Below are 13262 nucleotides of genomic sequence, written 5' to 3'. Positions count from 1 at the left end.
CCCTGATGTCCGTAGAAAGCTCTTTGGTCTTGCCCATGGTGGTGATGTTGGATGCTGGTTGTTTGGGTGTTGACAGGTGTCTTTTATACAGGTAACGAGGTGAGGCAGGTGTATTTGATGTAGATAATTGGTTGGGATTGGGGCTGTGTCTTAAAGAAAGACTAACTGGCTTGTAGGAGCCAGAATACTTGCTGTTTGGTAGGGGGTCATATACTTGTTTTTCCTCATCAGATGGTTATCAATTTTAATAAATTCATATGATGTGATTTTCTGGAATTTTCTTTGGGATTCTGTCTTTCACTGTTAGAATGTACATATGATTAAAATTGTAGATTGTTGCATTCTTTGTAAGTGGGCAAACCTGCAAAATCAGCAAGGGGTCAAATACTTATTTCCCCCACTGTAACAGGCTCCATTTAACATTAATATAACAATGTGTGTACAGTATAAAGAAGATATGAGCCAAAATATCATGTCAGGCCACATACTCAAAAGACAAAATAGTCGCAAACACAAACAGCTAAACCATTAAAATTAACGCATTTAGGGGCACTACGGCAGCAAAGTTCCACTCTTTTGGTTGGTAATCTAATAGTTTTTTGGTAATCTGGTCATGTACTTTATAGTACAAGCATAAATCCGTATCATCATGTTAAACGCAAACATATTCATTTTTTAAGTTTCAACCCACCAACTACATTGGTTACCTATGGAAAGTTATAATATAAGAGGTTTCAATAGAGATTCTTATTTGAAAGCTTTCCACCCTATGAAGTAGAAACATCTGGATGAAATATTGCAAACTGAATTAATTTTTGAAGCTTTCTGATTCGCAAATGGTCAAATTTGAATGTTGCATAATACAATATTAGCTGCCTTCTTTCTTGTTGCAACGAAATGTAATAAACTGTCTTGACAACATAATCTTTTTTAAATGTTGTTGGAGGCTCTCACAGAGCTTGTGCTGTCGGAAGTGGTTAGTTGTCTTGAGTGTATGTGGGGTATTTTGTTTAGCTGATTTCTGCCACGCAGGAGCTTTGTAGTCAAGATGTACTTGGGTTGGATGTTATAAGATGTTATTTTTGGACTCTCTCCATGGGACGGCAGAAATAAAATGCAAGAGGGGACCTGTGGCAACCAGAGGGCTGTTAGCCAAGTTTTAAAGAGTGCAATTTTTAGAGTGCACTCTTATTTTCCATAATATTTGATTTGATGTATTGATTTGATGTATTGATTTGTAGACACAAAGGACATATTTTCTTTGTGCTCTGACTGCTTGGAGCATCTAAAAAATCTTGAGAAATGATTTTCTGTCTGTGTGTGTGTCTTTACAATTCTCTAATTACCTTTTGAAGAGAGGACAGGCAGTGAATTTAATGTCTTGAGATAACTACAGAAAAAGACGAGCCTATGGATTTGACTTTGTGACCTCTCACTAGATTGCTGATTCTTAGCTGTCTCTCAATACCTTCTAACAAAGCTTAGGGTGACTCCACTGTCACCTTCAGAGTCTCTTCTGCTAAAGGAGCTTGTCTGAGAAGTCCCTGTCATCTTTTAAAGTCTTGATGTTATTATGTGTTGGCTAAATCTTCAAATGTAGCAAGCACAGTTCAGTTTTACAAAGGTTTTCCATGGCGTTTTTGGGGGGGAAATGTAAATCAATAATTAGAGTGAAAGTGGAGACACCAAAAAGGGAAAGACAGTGATGAAGAATCACAAACTGATGCAGGATGATACATACACAGTATTTGAGAATTTTTTAAGTTAACCCAATCAAATTTACAAATAAAGGATTTGCTATCAGGCCATTATTCTCTGGTATTTTGCAGACTTTGGATCGTTTAAAAGGGCTTCTATCACCTTTTTAAGAGACCTCTTTGAAACTAGATTTTACCCTGAACCTTAAATGACAGGGTGTATCATGATTCCCAAAAGGAAGCCATAATAATTTCTATTCATGTGATCACAGTGCAGCTCATCTTTGACCTGTCTGAAAGGTTGGGCTATGCCATCAACATGTTTCATCAGCAGCTTGTTTTTTTTTGGACTCAAATTACTTTTTTGGACAATGCACATTTGTTTCTTCTGTATTTAAACTGCATTGCATATTTTCTTAAACCTTTCTCAAAGCATTTTCATTTGTTAGTTTGCATTTTTTGGTGCAAGCTAACATTTTTAACAAATGCTTTCAAAAAGTGATGGGGGCAAAGTCAGCTATTTCAAAATGTGGTTGGGATATGTCCCCAGTGTCTCCTGTGTAAATGACACATATGCTAATAAACAAGATGTAAAAGCTTTAGAGGTACTTATAGTTTTTGCTACCTTTGGACTGTATAGCAAGGTTAGCTTTTTCCCCTTGATTTCAGTTTTTACCCTAACCTAGCTGTAGCTTCATATATAGAGAGGTACCAATCTTCTGATCTAACTCTTGATAATAAGAGTTAGATCAGAAGTCTTGTCGGGGGGGAATCAACATAAAAACCAAATCATAGTACACACAACATCTCCACATAGTACACTAATATAAAATTAGACCAGAATCTACTCAAATGCTGATTCTAACTATAATATGTAGGACAAACAAACTAGGTGAAATAATCTCATCATCACAAATACTCCACCTCAAAACATCCTTCCGAACAGGGAAGTCTCTATATTTAGCATGCTAACTTGGTAACAGTCTTTGTCCTGCAAGGCGTCTGTCAAACTGATTCTCTGCTTTGTAAATGTGGCACTTCAAAGGGAGATACACCTTCCTGTGCAGCAGCATGTTTAGCTCTGGTCATCCGTCTGCTGCAGTAAAGATGAGCTGCAGTGTGCAAGAGTTAGGATCAGAGAACAGGGAGGGGAGAGAAAGTGAATGAATATGGATACACTTCTGTAATGAAGAGCATCATTGGGATACCTCTCTTCAGATGTAATTTTTTATTTTTGCTCCCTCTGTTTTTATTTCTTAACTTCTTTACCTTAAAAATTTAAACGTATGTCACAAGTACTGCAATTGATTTGACAGATTTTTTGTCGTATTCAGTTTCCACAAATGGCTTATATTATCCTGCTTACCTCTGTCACTAATAATCAGCTCCAGTCATTTAATACTACATTCAGTTATTTGTGAGCACATATTCTTCTTGGCAATTGACTGGCAAATGTTGAGTCTAACAAATGATGGGGTATCATTATTGGCCTGATAATGATCTAGAGCAGTCGCCAACCTTTTCCAGGCATACATGATGTTTCATGTCTAATGCTTGATTTATACTCCTGCGTAGGGTCTACGTGCATAGCTACGCCGTAGGCTACACACGTAGCAATTTATACTTGTTCGTCGGTGTCTCCGTCATTCTGCAGTTACACCCCCAAACAGTAGTTGGCGGTAGTTTGCGTTAGCGCTACAGCGTCCACTGTGTTGACTTTTGCCGGCCGAGCAGGCTAACTTCCAGTTTAGCCCTCCGCTGAATAGGGGGTAAAATTGTATACATGCGGCTGGTATAGCCTTTTCAAATGTTATCAACTGAATGGATCACATTCTGATAGCGAAAAGGTTAATTTTGCTCGAGTTGTGACGGTCAAACATATTGATCCAACGTGTTACAGCCGCTGGTTTGGCCACTAGTAAAAGTTACTTCAAAGCACAGGACACTTCCTGTCGGCTCAGAGGCATTGCGAGGCTACCATAGGCTACCCAGGTGACCAATCACAGTTCAGTCCACGTCGCCTCAACACGTAGTTACATGTTTGAGGAGATGCACGTCAGACTACGGCGTAGGTGACGGCGTGGGGTAGGGGGTTACGCAGAGGTTACACCGTCGATTCAACACAGAAGTATAAATTGCACTTAAGCCCTACCCAAAAAATGTTAAGAAATGTTAGCCCACAGGGATATTTACATTGCTTGTTTTTTTGTGCTGTAGCACATTTGACAATTATATTTACGTGGGAAATTGAGGCACAGTTAAGGCACGGCAAAGTGAAGGCCCCTCATCTCGTACCTTCAAATGTGAAAGACAGAACAAGACTAAGAGTCTACAGCTATGCTAGCTGATCTGGGAGTCTATACTTATTAGCTAAAAGCTAATAGTGATGCTTAGCTGTTATAATGTTAACTATTTTCAGCATCTCAGTTTAGCTAACATTTGCAAATTACAGCTAAAAACATAGTACAGTTGTGACTGAAGAAAATAGTTTTGCATTTTGGTATTTGGTCATGAAGTATTGGACAAATTCAAGTTCAACCATGAGTGGCGCATTCATGTTTTTTCTGAATTTCATGGCAATATATCCAATAGCTCTTGAGCCATTTTGCTAAAAAAATCACAAATGTCAACCTCATGGAGGCATTAGAGGAAAAGTCAGTAGGTGCGTTCGAGATGACTGCGGCTTACTTTCACCGACTTGATAATGAAACGTGAACTGCAGGCAACTGCACGCCTGCAGTTCACGTTTCATTATCAAGTCGGTATAAAAAGCGCGCTGTCAAGTCGGACACATTCTACCTGCATGAGCTTACTGTGAGCTTAGAACAGTGGCAAAAGGTGGTTCCAACTTTGTGCAGCGGTAGAAAAGCAATCGCGGTCGCCGGATACAGCAACTGCAGCCGCCTTGTTCCCACAAGGTTTTAATGCCATGGGATAATTTTGGACTCAAAGATTGACATGTTGATCACGATCAGTCGATCGCGTCTCTGCCATTATTTTTCCTTTGCAAATCTATATGAGGGTATTAGCTAGCATTCCGCTGGGACGTGGGCAACAAGTCCATCATAGATAAACATGATATCCATGATCACAACAACCACATGAGGGAAGATGGAAAGGTTGGACAGGTCCACAGAGAGAAGCCGTGATTTTATTTGTGTATCAAAAGATGTAAAGTTAGAAATGAATAAATATAAATATATTGAATATATTTAACATGTGAAACTTAGTTGTCACATGTCACTCTGATGAAAAATAACTTTTATATATTTTGTTTCTTTACAGTCAATGCCTGGATGATAAGAGGGTTATCAGGTAAGCATATCCATCCATCCATCCATCCATCCATATATAATACAAAATAAGATGAAACTGTATCAGTTTCTGCGGAAAACTGTCATAGCAGAAGAAAAATAAGATTGTGGAAATGAGACATATTGAAACTGACATTTCCACTGTTCCAAGAATGTAGCGCTTAAAGATGAAACTCATGATGGACAGTATGAAAAGTATAAATTACAGATTTATGACAGAACATAATGAAAATAAGCATTAAAAAATACATGCAATACAGCTCATAAATAAAACAAGAGTCAAACGACCACGAACATCCATCTTTGTCATGTTTCATTTCAGTTATTATGTCAGAATTAACACACATAAAGCAGGGTACATGACCTGTAAATGCTGTGTTCTCTTCTTCTTTCTGTCCTCTCAGCCACTGACAGTTTTAACATTGAGCCCACTCCCCCCTGGCCAAGGAAACCCTGTAATGAGTCTCGTCTGCAGTGGGAGGTGGAGGTCTGTGGAGAGGACTTCAAGCGGGACATGGGTCACATAGATCCACAGTACTGGTGTAACCTCACACACTTCATCAGGTACGACCATATGTAGTGGTTCATCATCATATATATACAGTATTTAGTTTAGCTGCCAACAAACTATACAACATAACATAGTATTTTAAGCATGTGCCTGGATTAATCAAATAATGAAACATAATTTATATTTTAACCTTACATTTACAAAAGAAAGAGAAAAATAAGTCTAAACCAAGTACAGTCTAAAAAAAGGTGTAAATGTTAATGATCCATGTGGAAATAGAACAGGAGTGGGAAATGGGAAAATACAAGTCTGCATTGCATTTGACCATATTGCATGATTTTCTTTAAAAACTAGAGGTTGTGTATAATATTATGAGAATATATTGTTGGTCTGAAGTGTCCTATGATCAAAATTCTATTGACATTTTGAGCCATGTCGCAAATGTAAAATACGTTGAGCAAGCATTCAATGGGTGGAGCTCCAGATGAAAAAAAAAGTCGGAGGTTCTCTTGTTCTCAGTTTTGAGATGCTCCCTTACTTTAGCTTGTTTTCTGTCAAGTCATGCAAGGTGCAGGCTTCACTACTGGATCATGAGGTAAACATAACATCTGTGTCAAGCCTTTATGTTGCACTGCAAAACACATCTGGTGAAAATTGATGAAACAGGGGATAAACATACTGAATATTAAAGATAAAACTATTTACACCTGTGTGATTTTAGCATATAGCTCATTTGTTTGGATTTTGGAAATTTGCATTGTGGAAAGTCATGCTGCTTCGGCTGTTATCAGTTCCTGTTTGCACTGCATAGACGATTGACACCTTGTTTACTGTTGATAGTGCAGAAAAAGTTGTGAAGCTCTGAAGCATTTTTTTTTTCTGATTTCAAAAAGGACATGTATCTTCAGAGAGGCTACTCCCACTGTAAAGACTCAGCAGCAGTGTTTGTATTGCCTGTGCGTTTGCTATTGGACTGCATTATGATGATGAAATAAGTGGTGTAACCTTTGTGGCAAAATGAGTTAGTCGATGAGAATTTAGTGAGTTGATGGTGGTGGGTATCTGATCGGATCGAATGATCTGTTCGTATCAGAAAACAATTTCTTCATATTCATTTAAATGCCTACTGCATCCTGCATAGCTTTCCATTTGTCTGCACACATGTAGCGACGTTTAGTTGTAACTGCATTTTGAGGCATTAATCACTGCCTAACCTGATTTGATATATTCCCAAGATGGATTATAAGCAGCAACATACACTCCTATGCCTTCTTCATGTTCTAAAGGAGATTTCACTGGGTAAATAACTGCACCTGTTTGTTTGTTTCTTGAAATAGGTTATGGTGTTCTTTGCAATAATCCTAATTATTCAGACTCCAAAATTGTCCTGCAACAGAGAAAAGCATTTCTTCCCCTTAAGAGAGAGCCTGTAAATTCTGCCTGCTGGCCCAAAATTAAATGCTGATGTTAAGAACAGTAGAGAATTTCCCTCTACACACAGGATGTGACAAATATTAAGAAAATTTTCTCCTTACATTAGTTGCCTGGTGCAGCTTCAATTTGACAGTGATGGAACAGCAAATGTGATATCAGGAAACTACACTCGAAGCAGCTTTTTACGAGTTCCTACAAAGCAAGTTTGTCATTTTGTATAACAACCAGAAGAAAACATCTGGACACTGAAATGCCATGCATATTTTAAGCTCTCATCATTATCTCTCCTCTTTTGTCAAGTACTGTTGTCTTCCTGTCTGAGTGCTCTATATTTGTAGTTTTATTTAAGGGGTTGTCAAACCCGATAGCACTTTCAAAAATACACTTGGATTGATGGAAAGATTGTAATCCATCACAGCCTGCTGCAGCTGGTTAGATGTCTGTGGGTGGGAGAACAGTCGGAGGTTTGCTTTTCAAAACGAGAGTTGTTTTCAAGAAACATCTGAGCCCTGACCACCCATCTGTATCTATCTTCATCCTGATTTTCACCTAATTCCTTCCTCTCACCTTTGACCTCCCATGTTTTTTCTTTTAACTGCAGAGCCACAAGAGGAGGGGTAAAGAGCCATGAGACTGGTTTCTTGGCAATAGCATACATATGGGAGATTAAAATAAACGTCAAAATAGTCATCTGAGTCACAGATTTGCGGGAAAAATTCAAAGATTCTGGGAAGAAGAACCATCCAGAAGTCACGCAATCTCTCTGTTTTTCTTCTTTACTATGATTTCTTTCCCTTCTGTCAGAGCTTCATGCTGCTTTCCAGCAACACAGGATTTTATACAGCGACAGTTACTCACAATCACACACTGGTTTACTTCCGTGATTACAAATGAAAGGAAAAAATGAAATGTGAGATAAAGGTGTGCTTTGAGATAAAAATAACAAGAGTAACCATGTCAGCCACACCTGCAGCACATGAAGCCAAATGGTTGACTATAGGTATTATGATCAGGGTAAACATCTGGGAGGCCACTTAGCAACTTTTAGATAATAATCGGCTGCCATTTGTTGGTCTGGCGGTCAGCGGTGGGACCAAGTCTTTGTTTAGCAGGTCACAATCAAGACTGGAGTCTACAGTTGTAGATTGACAGAAACTATAACTGGACACCAAATAACAAAACTGTAGTGCAGCGGTGATTTTTTACCAAAGCAAACCAAATGCCACAGCTAACAAAGTAAAAGCTGCTATACTCAATATTTCGATTAACAGTGGCTCACAGTACTACTTCTTTGTAAAAGGGGTTGCTTATAATGACAAAACCACAGACAATTATGGAGCATTTTAGAGTCTTCCAGCTCATTGTTTTAGTTGTCTGACGCGAAACTTTACTGGTTTGGTTCACTCTCACTGCTCATAGTGTTGTTTTGAGTTACGAAAAAGTCCACTGTACACTACCTGCCCAGCTCAGACGGACAAAGTTAGTGACTAGCTGGTGAAAATTGTAAAACATTAATGGAGCTGGTGGAGACCAAATACAGAGCCAAAAAGAGAGTAATTTTACATTTGACAGGTGGTCACAAGTATGACTCTCTAACAACTCTGCTACATCAATCTAAAGTGTAAAAACTGTCTGTGTTTAAACTGTTTACATTGCCCCCAAGTGGTCAAAATATCAGTTTGATGCAAGTTTACTAAGTAAATAAATTTAATACGAGTGAACATTTTGTGGGATAAGAGGTATTTTCTTAAACTGTGTCAGTGCCAGTTCTCATCCTATTTTCAGCCATCTCTTTCTTTTCTCTCAGTTCTCCTTTCTCTTAATAGAGTATAGAATAAAATAAAGCTTTCATTCAGAAACATCAAAACAAGCAACTGATTTTCAAGGAGACCTATACAATTTAAAAACTGGCTTGAATTTCTGCTGTGTGATACAACTTCAGACAGTTAAAGGTAGTTTTTTTTTTTTAATTGTGTGTTTCTGAACAGGGGTACTATTGTTGTTCCGTACTGTCACAAACAGCATAGCACTCGACTGTCCTTCAAGCCTAAAAATAGTATAAAAAGTATTTTTTCGATCTCTTAAGTGCTATTTTGGAAGTAGAGACTGGTCTAATCTCTCTTTTTTTCCACATTTTGTGCATATTCTGCTGTAGTATTAATGCTTACACACTTAAATGAAAGGGTATGGAGAGAGATTTTGAAGAGTCAGAACCACCTTTAATCAAAATCTAATCTGTCAGTAGCCAAAATGTAGTTGGAAGCACAGCATGACCTACCTTTCCAGGAACCCAAATTATTCATTTGGGTTTTTTGTGTACGATACTTCATTTATAATACTGTGGATTATAAACTGACTTTTTTGGCAGCAGTTTACTTTGGAGCCTGGAGGAAGCTGATAAGAAGGAAAGAGAGAGAGAGAGAGAGGAACCAGAGAATGCGGAGAAGGATCGGGCTTGGAGAGCGAGGGGCCTCATGTTTAAACAAGCAGTGACCCCTGCAAAGCTTCCTCTATTTGATAAATGAGCCGTGCCTCTTTAGCTGCTGGCCAAAACTCAGCCAACATGACTGTTATTGTTTGAAATGAGCTTGTTGGAACACATATAAAGGGTATAAACAGACCACTAAGAGGCTCTGTGTGTATCAGTACGTGCATTTAGGCACTCTTCTCATTTACCTCTAATAACTATTGATTTTCTGCCCTGAGTAGTTTACAGCTCCAGGAGCAGCCAGCCTTAATGTTGAGTCCATAGGAACAGGGGAACAGTGGTGTTGGTCTATTTGGACCTTTAGTTGTCATTTGCTGCCACTAATGACAACTAAATTAGCGAGCGTCATTCTAAGTGGGTATTGTTGTCCACACATCTGGCACAAGCCTATTAACAACAACTGTACGTCAGCTAGCAATGGAGGGAGAGGACAGTCAATGGTTAAAATCACTTGAGGACTGTCCCTTGATATTGTTATAGTATAATACGCTGCTTTGTGCAAAGATAAAGTAACAAATTGTCAAGTGTTTCAAGGTGTATTACTTTAATTTGTCTCATTTGCGTGATTTGACCAATGGATGGTTTGTGTTTTTTCAACACATTCTCACTCCCGACTCATCACAAATTGACGCTTGGTCAAGGCCCTTTGGCGTCGCATTTTAACGACCTGGATAGCCCTTTTGCGTCATTTATTGATGTTTAGGTCTCCAAGTTAGCAATGCTTAGCTTAACAATAAATATGCAGCGTCCGGTTAGACTTTCAAAATAAAATGCTAGCGTTTTCGAAACATCGCCATTTTGAAACGGCGCGTTATTAAAGTCGTGAAAGCCTCTGGCTGATAACTCACCAAGAACTCCAGTTCATTCTGATTTTTCACTCCAGTCTCTCTATTTCTTCCTCTCTTCTCCATATGTTTATGAAGCAGATTAATAAAGCCCTGGGATATGTGAACATCTTTTGTTTAAGATGAAACATTAACTGTCCAGTTTCCAGCCACCTGTTTTTATGCATGTTTTCCATTTGTGCATAAAAATGCTGAATAGAATTGTCATAAATTTGCTAATATTGAACAATCTAAATATTGCAAAAAAGGTTTTATGTTTGGCTGAAAACAGAATTAGGTGCTATATAGGAACACTTAGAATAACTATAAAGAACAAAAAAACATCTAAATTTATTAGTTAGCAGGGTCATCAGTATATCAGAAGATAAACAATTTATTTATTTTAGAATTGCCAATAACTAGAAGCAGCATTGCATTTTATACTCGTGTCTTAATGTTTCTGTTCGATAGATGCATACAGTAGATGTCAGCAGTAGGGCTGTCCCCGACTAAGGATTTACATAGTCGAATCAGTATTGTCGAGTCGACTGATCGAATCATGTACTGTGTTTGTGTGCGGCGATTGCGAGCGGGGGGAGGACACATGGTAGCTCTGCTTTAATCTTGACAAGCTGCAGAGCTGTAGTCACTGTATTAGTCACTGTATCTTAAATTGTACATTTCCAGCTAAACTGAGTCTTTTTGTTGACCCTTTTTTCTCTGCTCGCCTTATTCATGTACTTTAAACATTTATTAAAAACTTTTTTCTTTTGTTATTTTTGTATTTACAGCATTAAACATTGAAATGTATATTGTAATAGGCAGTATATTAACTTATTGGGAGAAAACTGGTAGTTTTATGTAAAATCAGATGTTGAGCACCACCATATTGCCAAAATTGCATGATCCTCGTTTGGCTGCGAAGCTTCGACTGTGAGATTTACTGTCGAATCAGGCTCCGCCCATCGAAGCATCGATTCGGGGTCAACCCTAGTCAGCAGTATTTAAATTTCAACCAGTCATGGGATCCGTCTTCACTATAATGTGTAACTATGATCACATGTATAGGCAAAAGGTTAATAGCACTATTTCTAAATATGAAAGTGCATAGTTAAAGAGATGTGGCGTGTCGTCTTGTCTTTCAGAGCTACAAACCCCCAAACATCAGTGTGGGTTTCACTGGGAGCTTTAACGTCTCAGGGGGAGTTATGGAATAACAGTGTGAGGGAAACATTATTTTGCCATTGTTTATTACCAAGTTCTTAGTTCTCAGTCAGTATGTTCAGTCTGTAAATTGACTGTAAACGTATTCAAGCTATTTATTACCCCCACAGATGATTATTGTGTGTGGTGAGCTGCTGTGTATTACATCAGGGAAATAACTTCAAAAGTCTGTTATTCCCTACAGTCCTGCATACTGCATTTTGATCACTTCCGCCTAAAAGCTCTGATACATAGATGTTTTATTTATCTCTCTGTCCTTTTATTTTCTTTAGTTCCCAAACATCCCCTCTGAACACATATTTAACAGATTTGGTTTGTTCATGTGCATTACAAACCCTTATTCAGATGACAGTTTGTTTTACTGAACATATAACTGACCTCTAAAGAAGGTTAAAGAGGTCATATTATGCTCATTTTCCAGTTCATCATCAATCTTATTTAGGGGTTGTACCAGAACAGGTTTACATGGTTTCATTTTCAAAAAACACCATATTTTTGTCATACTGCACATTGCTGCAGCTCCTCTTTTAACCCTATGTGTTGAAGGCTTCGTTTTAGCTTTGGAGTGATACATCTTACCTCTAAATGATATTTGTTGGGAGTTACGCATGACAGAGAAGGGCGGGTCGTGAGAAGCCAGTAAACACGGCTTTGGTTCAGCTATATATGTTCCCCTTACCAGCTTAGCAACATGGACTGGAGCAAGAGTTTCAGAGTGGTTGGTGAGTTATTAATCTGTAACAAATGTATCTTTCATCCATAAAGTTTTAACCGAGCTCTGTCTCTACATCAAGGTAACAACTTTATGTCCATTGACTGCCTGGAGGGTAGCTAATGTTTGGAAGGGAGAGCAGAGGCAGCAGGCGTCACTGTGTATTGCAGCTCAGAGTGTTTTTCCACCTGTGTTTTTGAGGGCGGACTAGCCGCTAGGCGAGCATTATGACGCACGTTTTGCTGTGACGTCACAGGGATCAAAGGGAAAAGGCTGGACTACAATCAAGCTGTTTTCAGGCAGTTCAGAGCAGTGTTTTCTGTGGGAGATGGGAACTCCCTTTGGGGTGGACTTTGGGATTTTTCACTTTGCAAACTTATTACATGCATAAAAAAAGATATAGAACTCAATAAAGGAGAGGGAAAAAGCCAAAAAGCATAATATGACCTCTTTAAAATCACTCAACTGAAGCAGCCCCTTAGATGAGAGGCGAAGCGTTCTCAAGTATCTTCAATCACGTCCAGTTGCCCTTCATTTTCACCTTCCTTGGATAACTATGACCTTGATGACTGAGAATCTTCACACTGAGATAGAGCCATACAAATTTGCGGTGGATAGCCAATATTATGATGACTTTGTCCTTTTCCCTGCAACTTACAACATTACATATTATTACATTACATATTATTGCTGAGTTCAGACTTGACAGGAAGCTTTTCTCAGCAAAACATTTCTTATTACTGGCCTGTGCACTACATATCTACATATACAGAATCCACACAATACAGACAGCGGGGTTCATTTGATCTGCCGTACTTAAGCAAAGGTCTTTCAAAACAATGGCTGCAGCTTGACATCGGAGCCTAACTTATGTATGCTGTACAGAGGGCAGCTTGTTGAAATGGTAACAATATATTAGATGTCATAACATCCTCTTGTTCCTGTTAATAGTTGCTGTTTTCTGTAAGTAGTGTGTTGAATAAATATAGCAGTTTTATATAATGTTCTAGATGTTATCTTGTAAATCAGAGATTCATTGTTAACACAAATGTTTATAT

General features: G+C 38.4%; 1 protein-coding gene across 1 annotated transcript in view; it reads left to right on the top strand.

The window, feature by feature from the left end:
• Window positions 1-13262, top strand: part of LOC123980099 (receptor activity-modifying protein 3-like) — a 40214-nt gene that overhangs the window by 23177 nt on the left and 3775 nt on the right. The window contains exons 2-3 of the mRNA XM_046064324.1: window positions 4983-5012; window positions 5416-5575. Of these exons, the coding sequence (XP_045920280.1) occupies window positions 4983-5012; window positions 5416-5575 (190 nt within the window). The remainder of the gene's footprint in view (window positions 1-4982; window positions 5013-5415; window positions 5576-13262) is intronic.

The sequence above is a fragment of the Micropterus dolomieu genome, linkage group LG01 (assembly GCF_021292245.1).
Source record: "Micropterus dolomieu isolate WLL.071019.BEF.003 ecotype Adirondacks linkage group LG01, ASM2129224v1, whole genome shotgun sequence".
Classification (NCBI taxonomy): domain Eukaryota; kingdom Metazoa; phylum Chordata; class Actinopteri; order Centrarchiformes; family Centrarchidae; genus Micropterus; species Micropterus dolomieu.
This window is presented reverse-complemented; position numbering and strand designations above follow the sequence as displayed.